Source organism: Oncorhynchus kisutch, linkage group LG21 (assembly GCF_002021735.2).
Source record: "Oncorhynchus kisutch isolate 150728-3 linkage group LG21, Okis_V2, whole genome shotgun sequence".
Taxonomy (NCBI): domain Eukaryota; kingdom Metazoa; phylum Chordata; class Actinopteri; order Salmoniformes; family Salmonidae; genus Oncorhynchus; species Oncorhynchus kisutch.
The window spans coordinates 11,549,395-11,563,385 of NC_034194.2; the positions used below are offsets into that span (position 1 = coordinate 11,549,395).

Below are 13,991 nucleotides of genomic sequence, written 5' to 3' on the forward strand. Positions count from 1 at the left end.
TTTAAGCCATAGGGCTCTGGTCAAAATGTGTGCACACTATTGGGAATAGGGTGTCATTTGGGATGCACACATCATCTAGGAGTATTAGATATTTGTGTTATTAACATAATGATTCAGCCAAAATGAATCAATTCGATTCAATTAGAAAATACTTATTTTGTCAACAATTTTACATAAGACATGAGAGAGAGCGCCTAACAGTGAGGTACCACACGAATAATCTGGTGTCAAGTTTATGAACAAGCATTTCACATCACATACACTTTCACCCTCTCGAAGAAAGTTGGAATCAATCAGCGGTGAACACACGCACGGGCCGAGGACAACCCTCAATAGCAGATTAAACAGATAGGATCCCCAGCCATGGCTTTGTTCATTTTGTCATCACAACGTCTCCTGTCAGGCTATAATAAAGTGCTGACAAACGAATAAATCCCCTTGGTTAGGACTATTGTGCTGCGCTGCAATCCAGCTTTAAAATACCCTCTGAACTAGAAGCAAGGTCGGACAGAGAATGGGGAAAAAAGATTCCAAGCGTTAACGTTCATGGGCTTATTACTTCCCGTAACATTTGCTCTCCGTGTGTCTCACATGAGCGTGTAGCCTGTGTATCTTATACCTACAATAAGATCTCAACAGTAAAAACAGTGCATTCAAAAAAGCTCTTGTTCCTAGGCAACAACATCAAAGCAAAACAACTTGACACGAGTTACGGCACCCATGCATCATCAGTGCAGTGCAGCTCAAACACAGAGAGAGTACAAGTACAACAATAACTACGATACAGAGAGACACCACAGTACACTAGCTACAGTACTACCAGCAGGGTGATCCCGTCGGCTGCCTGCTCGCAGGCTACGCAGGAGGCCACCTCATCCAGCAGCCCGGCCAGCCTGTCCTTCAGGGACTGCCTGAGAGATGACAGGGTGAAAGTCCCAGGGATGAAATCCCCCACCCCCACTTCCACCTCACCCTCATCCTCCTGGGGCAGCACCCAGCACATAGCCCTGGTCGACAGGGCCACCCGGGGCTGCTTTCCCGGGGTGAACCTCTGGCTGTTGTTGGCGGAGCTGGATAGAAACAACATACTACATGCGAGGCTGGGCGTTCTGACCTCTGCTGGTAGCCATTAATCCCTGGAAATTCCCATACTCTCCCTCTCTATCTAACTTCTCTCTCCCTCTCTATCTAACTTCTCTCTCCCTCTCTATCTAACTTCTCTCTCCCTCTCTTTACCGTCTCTCTCTATCCCTCTCTCTCTTTATTTATGTCACTCTCTGTCACACACACTTAAGGAGTAAGCCTGCAGTTTGTCGTACTACACCTCTCTCTCTCTCTCACTGTGTCTCTCTCTCTCTGTCACACACACTTAGGCAGTAAGCCTGGATTGGATTAGCAGTCTACTCAGGGTCATGTGTGCTGACAAGGCTTGGAGTGTCTATGGGCTTTAGGAGCCTTGGAGGAGGCAGGGAGGGAGGCGTTAGCTGGCTGGGAAAGACATTTGGGCGAGTGGATTTCAAGTGAAAGCAGAGAAAGGGATTTATTTACTTTGAGTAATAGAGGATATTGTCTTTGAAGCAACTGCCTTCATCTAAAGGACATGACAGGCCAATATAAATGTCAGTAATGTGTAGCGGGTGGCCATTCTATCGCCTCTGACCACACAACATCGGCCACCATTTTCTGCCCATTACGCAATGATTCTACATGTTGAATCGCCACCATTCGTCGACACCCCAAGGCAGTGTCATTTGATTGAATGAATTCCTGAAGTGAGGGACTCTCTCTCAGGCCATTGTTCTACCAGAAGAGTCCCTTCATACTTCCAATAGTTGTTGATACCAGTTGATATTGTGTGATGGTGTTGTTGTCAATGCCATGGCATTGCAGGTGTGTATGACCTGGGCTGGAACCTGAGACAGTACTCTCCTGGCACCTCATCTCATCTTAGCAGATGTCCTGATCACCACAGAGTAACCCCTGATCAACAACACACGGCATGGGACCAAACACACCACTCACTGCTCTTAAACCTCCACTGACACACGCACATTGATAGATATTACTGCACTGTTGGAGCTAGAAAGTATTTCGCTACACGCTACACAATGACATATACAATATATATATATATATATATAATATATCTCTGTACTCGACCCACACATACTCTCCAGGCTCTATTTTCACAAACCTAACGCATTGGTAAATCTCTGGCGGTAGCACCATAGGTGCCAGAAATATGTGTCAGCAATCTTTTTTGCTATTTTCACAGTGGGAATTATGAGTGCAGTAGCTGGCGGTGGTGTGAAAGGGCTGGGTTTAGATGAATAAATACATTGGAGGTGTGACGAGGGCTTGGCCACTCACTGGCCAATCAACGCGTTTCAGGGCTTAATACTGCATGCCATTGTCTCAAGTTTTGTAGGTTATTGACAGGCTTTTGCGTTGTAATCAACTCCAATTCGGCTCGGGGTACAGACTATTCTCATCATAGTCCATTATGGATTGATACTACAGTTGATTAAATAGCAGAGGCTGCAGTAACTAGTAGCCTAGTAGCAGTAAAAAAAAAACATCCGTGTTTGCTCAATATGTTTGGAGTGTTGAAATGGGCTTTAATGAGTATAGGCCTACATCGCACCGTGAATTGTATTGCATGTGTGAGGCACGTTCTCAATAAGAAAGATGTAGCCTAGGCCTACCTTTGATAGGTTTGAATCATTTGAATATGCTTGGTGGAGTGAGTCTTTGGTAACCAGACAAGAGGCGCTCTTTGGAAATGGGGGATGGATACCAGCCGAATGGAGTATTCCCTGCAGGTAGGCCTATGTGAATTGTTCAGGCAAAAGCATGTGGGCAAAAGCCTCACGAGTAGACCATTGAGAAACCTTTTATTGATAGGCTACTTGGCTAATGCATGGCCAGGATAAGACGCATTGCTGTTGAACCAGCATTCGCTATAGTAGGGTCAGGGTAGCCAACTAAGGTTTGGTTTTTTCATCAAAAAATATTGTTACATGAAAATAACTTACATTTTTCTGAATAGGGTCACCAGTATCAGCTCATCTCTCATTCCATGATGGGCATATGGTCATATGACAGATATATGACAAATAATGACAGGAGCTGGCTAAAATAATGTACAGAACAAAAGGGGATGTACTCTCCAAACCCTTTATCGATACTAGTCTTGACTAGCCGACTTGGGTAGGGGGGAAAAAACAGCCTTCATTGAGAGGAGGGGAGGCTTTGGTTGGTTTTTACGATATGGGAAAAAACAACCATACAAGTTTTACAGGCACAAAAAGCACATCTCTCCTGTCCCATACGCATATACAGATGTAGGATCTCAATTTGATCACTCATTTGTCGTTGAAAATGTTCCTGCTCAGCAGGAAATAATAACGTGTAGTCTATTCAAGGTTTAAAAAGGCTTCTAAAGTTTGTAATTTCCACTTTAAAATGTCAGTCTTGATTTGCCCTAACGAAAAATGTATCAACAACCCCTACAAGTAAATGTAATAATTCACATTTCCTGTTATTTTTCTGTAGTAGCAAACTGGCTCAAATTTAGATCCTACATTTGTAGGCACTGTATATCACGGCTGGATAGGCTGCAAACCAGCTTTCGGTTAGTCTTAAATATCCCCACCAGCACTGCCTGAAATTGGCACTGTTGGCGCACATTTTTAAGGACACACCTCAGATATTGCCACCCCTTCCACCTCAGCGCAAATGAGTTCATACAAGACAGGTAAATTACCAATCCCGGTGGATGTGTTTAAAAATGGCAGAGCTCCGGTCGAATTTACTAACAAGCTGGCTTAATGCCAATCGAAAATAGAGCCCTCCATCTCACCTGGCCGAGCTGCTCCATCTCATCAGCAGGTCGTGGTTGTTGTGACACCAAGGGAGGAGCTACGGAGCTCTCTGGAAGCTCCTGGGGCGGTGGCATATCTGAGAGAGAAGTAGACAGGCCAGTATGATTAAATAGATGGACCACACACACACACACGCATATCTACAGATGCTGAGAGAGAATTCCTGGTTAGACCACTGGAGGCAGTTTTACTGGTTAAGTCCACCTGACTGGTGTCAACCAGCATTGATCTGGCTTCACTACAAGCCCAGCAGGCAGGAGCAATTCATTTGGCCGCACTCCTCCTCTCCCCGGGGTCTTGCACAGCTTACTTGGCGTCACACCAGAAGGAATAACAGTATCATGCTATTTCAAGTAAAAACACGCACACACACCCTTATACTGCACACATAAACACACCATTAAATCAATATTGAGTAATGTAATCAAGACAATGATGATTGTCCTCCCATGGTGTTATAAATAGCATGTGGCCATTCCAAATAATAGCCGTGCTGTGTCGCCCAGTGAAATATGCCAGCTCTCTTCTCATTTTCTTAATTGAATCAACATGAGGCATTTTAATGTCTCCATCCAGGCCTAAACACCCTGCAGCATTGGCTGGGCAGGATGGCATTCCCCTCAACATGATGTGGCAGACACACTGGCTCTGTGCTTCAAGATACAAAGGCTGGAAAACACTTCGGCCTGAGGCCCTCTAGTGGGGAAAAATAAAACGTATACCCGGTGAGAAAACACCATGTCCTCCAGATAGTAAACCAAATGTAATGCGAAGTTAGGAACAGGGTAAAAAAATAAAAATCTAGTAACTCAACAACACCTGCAATTTCCAAAACACAACATATTTTTTTGTCTAAAGAATTGTATCTGTGGGAAGGGATGGTCTCTTATTCTCTATGTAGTGCACTATTATTGGCCAGAGGTCTATGGGCCCTAGTCAAAAGTAGTGCACTATAAAGGGAAGAGTGTGCCCTTTGGGAAGTAGCCTGTATCAAGACAAGGTGAAAATACAAAGTTGTAGTCTCTACCTATAGGCCAGACACCGTGGCTGGGTGGTGGTGGTGGTCCTGGCTGCCAGGGGTCACAGTCTGGCCAGACAGAGGTGTGGTCGCCAGGGACTTGCTCCTCTCGTCTGAGCAGTAGGTGGAGGATCTGGTGGTTGAACATCAGGTGTATCAGCCCCAGGTCCAGATTGGACACACTGGTCCCATTCAGAACCAGGATCTCATCCCCCGCTCTCAGACCTGAGGGAAGAACAAGGAGACATCAACCAATCGGACAGTTATCTCCTCAAAGTGTTGACCACTATGGCCTCTTTCTATATTAGAATGGGACTCCATGTCCTTCTGTACGTTTTTATAGATAGAAATGTATGGGATGGGGAGACAGATGGGATGGATAGAGCATAGAAAGTGAGATGCCGGAACAAGGGATTGAACTGCTTTCTCCAGGGGGAAATGTGTGGTCCGGGTATGGCAATACTTCCACTAGTCCAGTCCCTGCATACCACTACTGTATGTACTCTTAAGTCAAATGCATCAATACTGTATTTTTCTGTCTCTGATACAAAGTAGATATGTCAAATGTATTCGAAAGATGAATTGAGGTACCTTCAGTGAAAGCCAGTCCCCCTGGGTTGACCTCACTCAAGTAGACATGGCTCTTCCTGGCTCCGTCTACATGGCCTGTCACAGCAAAGCCTACAGGCGATAGAGATCAGAGGTTAAAACAGAGTAATACATGATTTTATACTGTAATAACACAACCCAAGAGTAAATGGGCTCTTTCCTGCAAACACACACACACACGCACACACACACACACCTGATCCCTACTCACCAAAGTCTACTGCTGTGTCAGGGCGGGACAGTTGTATGGTGAAAACATTGAGTGGGAAGACCTCAAGCTCTTCATACACCTGTTCAGAAAAAGCACATAGAAGATTGAAAAAGTACTCATCACATACCTCAATGTACTTACTAAAGAGGCCAGATATCACTGAAACTATATTCAAATCATGGGTGGATTATGGTTGAATCTTGAAATGTAGCAAGTTGACTCAGTATCGACTCAGAGATAATACAATGAGTGACTAAATCAATGAATGAATGCTTGTATCAGTGATTGGATCCTGCGTTTTCCCAGGGCCTCACCAGGTCTCGTAGTGGGTCTGTGGGCTCTGGGGAGAAGGTCTCCGTGACCTGACCCACCAGCCTCCTCACACGCAGGCAGTGCTGGCTCGGGTCCAGGTGCCGCTCCTAGAACAAGATCCAAGAGGATGAGTCCATGTTCGTCCCAAATGGCTCCCCATTCCCTATGTAGTGCACTACTTTTGACCAGGACACACTGAGGTTACATCCCAAATGCCACCTTATTCCCTACTTAGTGCACTACTTTTGACCAAAGCCTGACTAGGACCCTTAGACCTCTGGTCAAAAGTAGTGCACTATATAGGGAATATGGTGCCATTTAGCCTCAGAGTGTCAGATATCTTGAGTGCCTTCAGCTACGGTAACTAGCTATACCCCGACTGACCCTGTTCCCGATCAGCTAAAAGGATGCCGTGAGAGAACTTTCTACGGAGGGAAAGCATGAATTATTGAGGTATCAAGAGCAATTAAACTAGTATCTGTTCTGTACCACCCCTACAGCAATCTTCTCCTATCGTTTCCTCTTTGCCTTTAACAACCATATCAGTCACTGGAGAATTCACGGCAAAATGCTGACATGGGAGTTATGAGTTAGGAGAGTGTTGAAATGTATGAATAATTAGGCGATAGATGCAGTATGCTTACCTTACAGGCCAAAGATAGCAAGTCCGATACGAGGAAATCGGGTTTGATGTGCAGAGTAATGCTTTGGCTGTCAGGCATATTCACACAAATGGGAGTTTCCAAACTGCTGTACCAAGGGTTGCCTTCAGGTGGTGCTATCAACTGCATTTTGGCAAGAGCGTCCAATCTCTGTTAGACAAAGATGGAGAATAATTGTGTTTATTCCGGTTTCTTAACCGCTAATACGTTCGTATATTAAACAGGTTACTAAATAAATCTCTCGGAAATGTTTGTGAAAAGTTGTGTTTTCTGGGACGTCTGCCCCCAATGATGCAAATGTTTATACACTATGACAAAAAACGACAACTTTCATTACATCTGTTAAAAATCTATCAGTCAAAGATGTTTAATTAAAACACCACAAAACCCCCAATCTCAACTGACGTATGGGTCTATTTAACTGAAGTCAAAAGACAGTGAAAGTACATAGCAACAGGTCTGTGAAAGGGGAGGTCGGGTGGTGTCTTCCATTCACGGATAGGTGTCCCCATTCACTGATAGGTGTCCCCATTCACTGGCCGTACAGAGGGATTAACACCGGTTGACAATAGAATTCTGGGAGAATAAAGACCCTCCGTCGGCCTAACCCTCCCCAGCCCCCGGACCCTCGAACTCAGCCGCCTCACGCCTGCCTGTTTGCATGGAGCAGTGTCATCAGATCAGCATGCTGTTGAGACAGCTGTGCAAGCCCCGACCCTGTGTGAATAGAAATACCCCCACCTCCATCCCCCCACCCTCATTCTCCCCTATAAAAGGATTAGTCTGAGGCTGAGATTGATCGACTACAATACTCCTTGAGTACATCCCGAATGGCACCCTATTCCCTATATATTCCCTATATAGTGCTTTGGTCACTATGGGCCCTCAAAAGTAGTGCACGCTATAGGGAATAGGATGCCATTTGGGATGCATCCCGCCTTAGCACCTGGTTCTAGTGCAAATTTAGGGGCAGTTTTAGGAGACTTTCATAAACAAAGAGGAAAAGTTTGACGAGGCCTGACAAACAGGGTTGGGTTGGTTACTTTCTAAATATAATCTGTTACAGTTACTAGTTACCTGTCAAATTGTAATCAGTAACGTACCTTTTTGGATTACCCAAACTCAGTAACATTACCTAATTACTTTCAGTTCATTTTGGATTACTTTCCCCTAAAGAGGCATTTGAAGAGGACAAAAAGGATCCATCAAACGCATTTGGTGTGCCATACTGGTCTCTGACTTGTAGTCAGACTCGCTCAGGTGGAACAAACTGAAACTTGTGCCTTTTTTTCAATGCAGAGTTGAATGTCATTGAGAAAACAGAAAGGTGTCATAATGTATTTTTGTCTCTCGCAATCATCCTTTCTGAATTTAAAAGTAATCCAAGAAGTAATCATCTAGTTTTTCAAAAGTATCTGTAATCTGATTACAATATTTTCACTGGTAACAACTGACTAAAGGTATTTTTTTTTGTAATCAGATTACATGTAATCGCTTATTACCCAACCCTGCTGACAAATGTATCAATGACAACTTAAAGTTATTATTGAATAGAATATTTTAATGCAGTTACCTGGTGAATTATGATAAATTAGCCATATTTCCACTGGTTGCAGGAAATTATGAGGTAAAATGTTGGGGGAAAAATCCAGACAAAGTGCTTACTGTACCTCTGAGCTGCAGTGGTTGGGGATATGCCCAGCAGGCACTCCAATACTTTGTCCTTCAAAAACCTGGAACATGGAAAAAAAGCACATGCACATTAAGCCTACTCAGTGACTCAGGAGAAAAATGCACACTAAAAAGAACTAACTCAGTCTATATTTACAATGTAATACATTTAATTAAAAACTATCTATCTAAAACCAAAGGCTTTGATACTATTCTGATCCAGATTGAGGCCGAAATAAGACTTGGAGGATCCATGGGAAGAAATAAGGGGTTTGGTGATGCTGAAATTACAGGTCTGGCAGTGAGGCAGATGGAACGGCTCTCATCAGGCTGGCGGGGATGGAGACTGTCTCCTCTCCACCCAGATACCAGTCTGCCCTCAGCAGAGATACCGCTACCAATACCACCGCCCTCAGCCCACCACCAGTGGCAGGCAGGACCACCACAGAGACAATGGGTCATGCCTATGTCAACAAATGCCAACAGCTTACTGGAACTTAACAACAACAAACTCAAAAATGAAGAGGGGGTTGAGTAACATTCACTGATTGACTGATTGACTGACTCCTCACCTTGACATCACAGCTCTCTGGAAGCAGTAACAGGGCTCTTAAAGTGACCCCCCCCCCCCAATCACCCTACAATAAAAATACATTGCTGGGCTGGCGGAGAAGTGGGTAAGAGTAGAGTCCCTTCGGTAAAATGTGGGGCTGTAGGACGTTTAGTGGTTTACACAGACCATCTGCTTGTCGCTGCTGGCATGCTGCAGCTTGCAACAATTAACCACATGTGGCTTCCAGTGATGTCTGTTCCATCTCGGTTCCATTGAGTGGTCTAGCTGGCCTCTCTTATAGGGAGATTAGACTTTCTCTGACTCAGGCTCATAACAAAGAACTTCACTGCTCGGAAATCTCTCCCTGTCCGCCCCGTGAGTAAGGAGTGAATCATGTAAGTATTTGGGCACAACATTTGACCTGTGTACAGAGATCTATGGACCGTCATCATATATGTGTGTATTGTATTAGACAGCGATGGTTCACATGAGACATGAGCGATAATGTGTTACAGCGGTGGATCCGATTATTACCCAGACACCACTGGGCGTTACCAACGTATGCCGTTAAGCATATGGATATGCCACGTGAGTACACAGACGCCAGGCATGCCTGTGACTACAACTGTGCGATGTATCTTTCAGAATGTCAACACAGAGCATGTGTTGACCATGTCTATGTTATTATCCATCCCATTATACAATACAGCCAGTCTGCCTAATGCAATGTCACACTGGACAGAACTAAACAATGACGGGAGAGCAGAGGGGCCCAGTGTGGTTTGTCCTTCGCTGAAGTCCTAGGGATAAAAGATCCTATCAACATCCCAAAATAGACTGCTCTCTGAGTGCTGTTTATCAACTGTTTATCAACAGAGACAGGGCCAGAGCCAGGGCAGGTGGGGCTTGGGCTGGGATAGGGGTTGGGTCTGGGGCTAGCTCTGGGACAGGGGTTGGGGTAGGGACTAAGACAGGGCCAGTGGATGGTACAGAACTGGGACTGGGAGCTGGGACTGTTAGAGAGACTGACTTGACTTCAATGACTGATGAGAATTTGTGCAGATTGCTAGCTCTGCCCCTGACTGGGGAAAACAAAACATCTGCCTCACTCATCACCTCTATTTGGAATGTTCCCAAACGACGTACAGGAAAGATAGTTTCGCGACGAGCAACCCCCTGACTCCCTCCCGCTGGAAAATGGAGTAAGTTCAACTCCCTCCGTCTGCTTAATTTATGGGTCCCGGCTCGTGAGGAGTCAGACAGTGCTTAAAAAGCATTCCAGGAACCAACCCGCTTCTTTTTCTCTGATGGATTTATCAAACATGCTCTCTGTTTAAAACAGAAGGGCTCCAGAAACGTGCCATTGGGTTGGGAGCCAAGAGGTCCCTTGTAAAGGATTGTTTAAAAAGGAGAACAGGCAAAAAGAAAACGGGAGAACCTGCACAGATCTTTTCCCAGTTGATGGTGCAGTTCACCTAATTAAGGGTGGTGGTTGTATGGAGGTTGTAGAAAGGTTGTAGGGCGGTTGTTATAGGGAGTTTGCAGGGCAGTTGTAGGGCGGTTGTGGGAAGGTTGTAGGAAGGATGTAAGGAGGCTCTAGGGAGGTTATACAGTACCTGGGACACGGACTCCCTCTTCTCCTTGCTGCGTTTGGTCAAGCTGTCCAGGCCCTTGAGGGAGGAGAAGAGGCCTCTCTTACTCCGAGCCCCTCTGGAAAAAGATCGGCAACGTCTCCGCAGGGTCGCCTCGTCACGGGTGCAGATCTGAGAACAGACATTGAAGACATCCCTTCTGTGGTTAGAGACTCTAAAGAGCCCAAGACTCTGTATTACAAATCTGACCAGAGAGGACGCTGATGTTTTCTGATCATAGTAAACATAGATGGCATTCAATAACATTGCTTAATTGCACCTAAGGGGATAAATAAAGGTGTTATCAATGGAACTGTTCCAGAGAATGTGTGAAATCCAATGTCCCAAGCTGAGGGTGGAGATCAGGCCTCACCAGGGCATGAAAGGAGGAGACAGAGAAGATCCCCAGGCGTCCCAGAGCGGTCTTAGAGGGGCGTCCTGCCACGGCCAGGAGACTCTTGGGGTTAGGGAGCTCACCGCCCTGCAGGCTGGCCAGGTAGCAGCGCATCCGGAACAGATCCATGTGGAACTTTTCCAGGTTCTGCTCCCACTGCTGGATCTGGGGAGAAACAGACAGGACAGGCACCCAGGGTTACACCACAGTACACAGGGTTACAGTCCCCTTCAAGGTGACAGAATGGCCTCTCCACCCTCTCATTGACAGAGAGAGACCAGGCGGAGAGGAACAGACTCACAGTCACAGCCAGAGCCATTTAGAGTTTGGCCAAGTTTGACAGTTTTGCCACGTTAATGCCTTCATTTACACATTTTTGGTGATGTGACCATACGAGAGCACCTGTATGTGAGGGTGACCCAGAATGGCCCACCCCACCCTCTCATTCAGAAGGGCGTCTCCAACTACAGAACGAGCCACATGTCTAATTGGAGCGACATAATCACATCTAATCACCCTCATCTCTCTCGCTCTCATTCCCCCTCTCTTCTCTCATTCCCCCATTCTCGCTCTCCTTCACAGAGGGTGAATGTGTTATAACAGTGTCATTGTTTGTGAGAGGAGGATTTAAATCTAGAGAGGAGGTTTAAGAGGTTCACTTCAAATGGCAGAGAGAGCTAGTATCACTTTCAGAGAGACCGACCGTCAGACATCAAAGTGGCCGGTGGGCCTGGAGATGAGATGAGACCAGCTGCTGTAGAGCTCAGTAGAGGCTCTGGGGGTTTGACCCCCCCACCCCCCACCCCCTCTCATCTGATTACCTCACAAACTGGGCATGATGACCCACCCCCTCCTCCTGTCCTGCCATTAAGAAGAAAGGACACCTAACTACCCCTAATGTTGCTCCGGGAAACACTGCTGTCTGTAAACACATCAGCATTTGGTTTGTTACGCTATAAAATATCCCCCTCATCTGGGTTTCCCATTACAACAGACTTCTATGAGGAGTGGATAGAATGTGTTGATGGTACTAGTCTATTAGACTGAGAACATCTGGAATAAAAATGTCATGGAGGCAGGGAACTTGGGTCGGAAAGCTTAAAACTCCAGTTTCAACAAATGATGCTGCCAACACATATACGCTCATGTCAATATGTTCCACAACCACAAGGAAGGTTGTTATATGGTAATGATTTTTGCCATTACATGGAGGTTGTAACTCGCAGACTATGGACAGAAACAAGAAGATGTCATGCAGGTGTTAAATTATGTATGGTTCTACAGGAATAGAATGGTCTGGTTTGCATTGGAGCTGAGACACTAATGACCTAATAGGCCCATTTATCTAACTGCTTGTTTGACTGGCTCAGTCTTAGGGTGGCCCTTGATCTTAAGACCACGGCCATTTTACCGAACTAGCACGAAAGGCACGTGCACGAGGCCGCTGACCTCTAGGGGGCCCCCAACCAATTTTTTGAGGGGGAGTTGTGGGCCCCATGGTGGTCAGGGAGTTGTGGACCCCCATATGATAGCAACATGTGTAGAATTGTAGGAAATTAGCTTGATAACTGCACAACTTTCTCTCAGTCTCATGGCAAAATGTGAACAATAGCTATGAAACAGCACATTTTCTCTCTGACCCATGGCAAAAAGTGTAGAATAGCAGGAAATTAGCTTTAAAACTGCAACATTTTCCTCATAGCCTCATGACAAATGTGTAGAAAAGCATTATAAAACTGTACATTTTTTCTAAAGATATTTATTTAAAAAATGTGCATTTTGGGGGCGCCCCAAATGCAGTAGTCTGGCCCTTCTTAAGACTCACACGCAAGTACACACACACACACACACACACACACACACACACACACACACACACACACACACACACACACACACACACACACACACACACACACACACACACACACACACACACACACACACACACACACACACACACACACACACAAATCAAATCAAAATCAAATTTATATTGCTATCCTTGTGGTGACCAAATAACTGATTCCCATCCAAAATCCTATTTTCCCTAACCCCTAACCCTAAATCTAACCCTAATCTTAACCCTTTAACCTAACCATAACCTTAATTCTAACACGAGCCCTAATTGTAACACTAAACCTAACCCCTAAGCCTAAAATATATTTGTCTGAATTTTCCTCATTTTACTATCCTTGTGAGGACTTTTGGTGCCCACAAGGATAGTTAAACACAAACACACACACAGCCACTAAGACCATCTCAGTGCCTCACCTGGCTCTCGATGGCCTTCCTGTTCCTTTGGTCACTGATGACAGACAGCTGCAGCTCAGCCATCTTCTTCATCTTGCTGTCCATGTCTATCTTCTGCAGCAGGACGCGTGTCTGGCTCCTCAGTAACCGCACCGTGTCCTCCTTCCCCTGTCTCTTAGCCAGCAGAGAGGCGCTGGCAGAGTGGATGGCCGTCACCCAGTTCTCCAGGTCTGTTTGATTGGCAGCCTGTGGGGAGGAACAGGGCTAGATGACACAGTGCCACGGTTGGGCGAGGGGGACATGGGGCCAGGTGACACAGTGCCAGGCCAGGGGAAGGGCAGGAGAACCTGGCTCTCATTTCCCGTCTTTCTTTCTCTCTTCCCAGACGCCAGGGATCCTTAAGTGCCAGACAAAAGCCCGTTTACATGTTCGTGACTACGCTAAGAAGTTTCACTTCCCTCAGTTTCCCCCTCGTTGCCATGGTGCGTTGGGTAGATACAGCCCTGCAGTGTGATTTGTGTGTCTAGTAAACACTTGGTGAATGAATCAAATGAACGTTACTCTCTGGGAGGAAGATGTTTTCAACGATTGTAAAACTGAGTGAGGAGAACATTAAAGAGAGACAACACTTTCCCTCTCAATATGTGGAAAAAGAGGACAAACAACCCTACTGCCAAACAGGCGCACAGGATGCACGCCAAATGGAACCCTATTCTCTACACAGTACACAACTTTTGACCAGGGCCCATAGGGCACTATATAGGGAATAGGATGCCATTTAGGGCGCACATAT

General features: G+C 45.7%; 1 protein-coding gene across 1 annotated transcript in view; it reads right to left on the bottom strand.

Annotated features, from left to right (window-relative positions):
- tiam2b (TIAM Rac1 associated GEF 2b) overlaps positions 1-13,991 on the bottom strand; it is a 36,007-nt gene that overhangs the window by 6,301 nt on the left and 15,715 nt on the right. Inside the window, exons 6-15 of the mRNA XM_031800755.1 lie at positions 13,220-13,444; positions 10,925-11,110; positions 10,537-10,683; positions 8,367-8,429; positions 6,679-6,846; positions 6,037-6,141; positions 5,723-5,801; positions 5,494-5,583; positions 4,912-5,127; positions 3,863-3,960 (exon numbers count right to left, since the gene is read on the bottom strand). Of these exons, the coding sequence (XP_031656615.1) occupies positions 3,863-3,960; positions 4,912-5,127; positions 5,494-5,583; positions 5,723-5,801; positions 6,037-6,141; positions 6,679-6,846; positions 8,367-8,429; positions 10,537-10,683; positions 10,925-11,110; positions 13,220-13,444 (1,377 nt within the window). The remainder of the gene's footprint in view (positions 1-3,862; positions 3,961-4,911; positions 5,128-5,493; positions 5,584-5,722; positions 5,802-6,036; positions 6,142-6,678; positions 6,847-8,366; positions 8,430-10,536; positions 10,684-10,924; positions 11,111-13,219; positions 13,445-13,991) is intronic.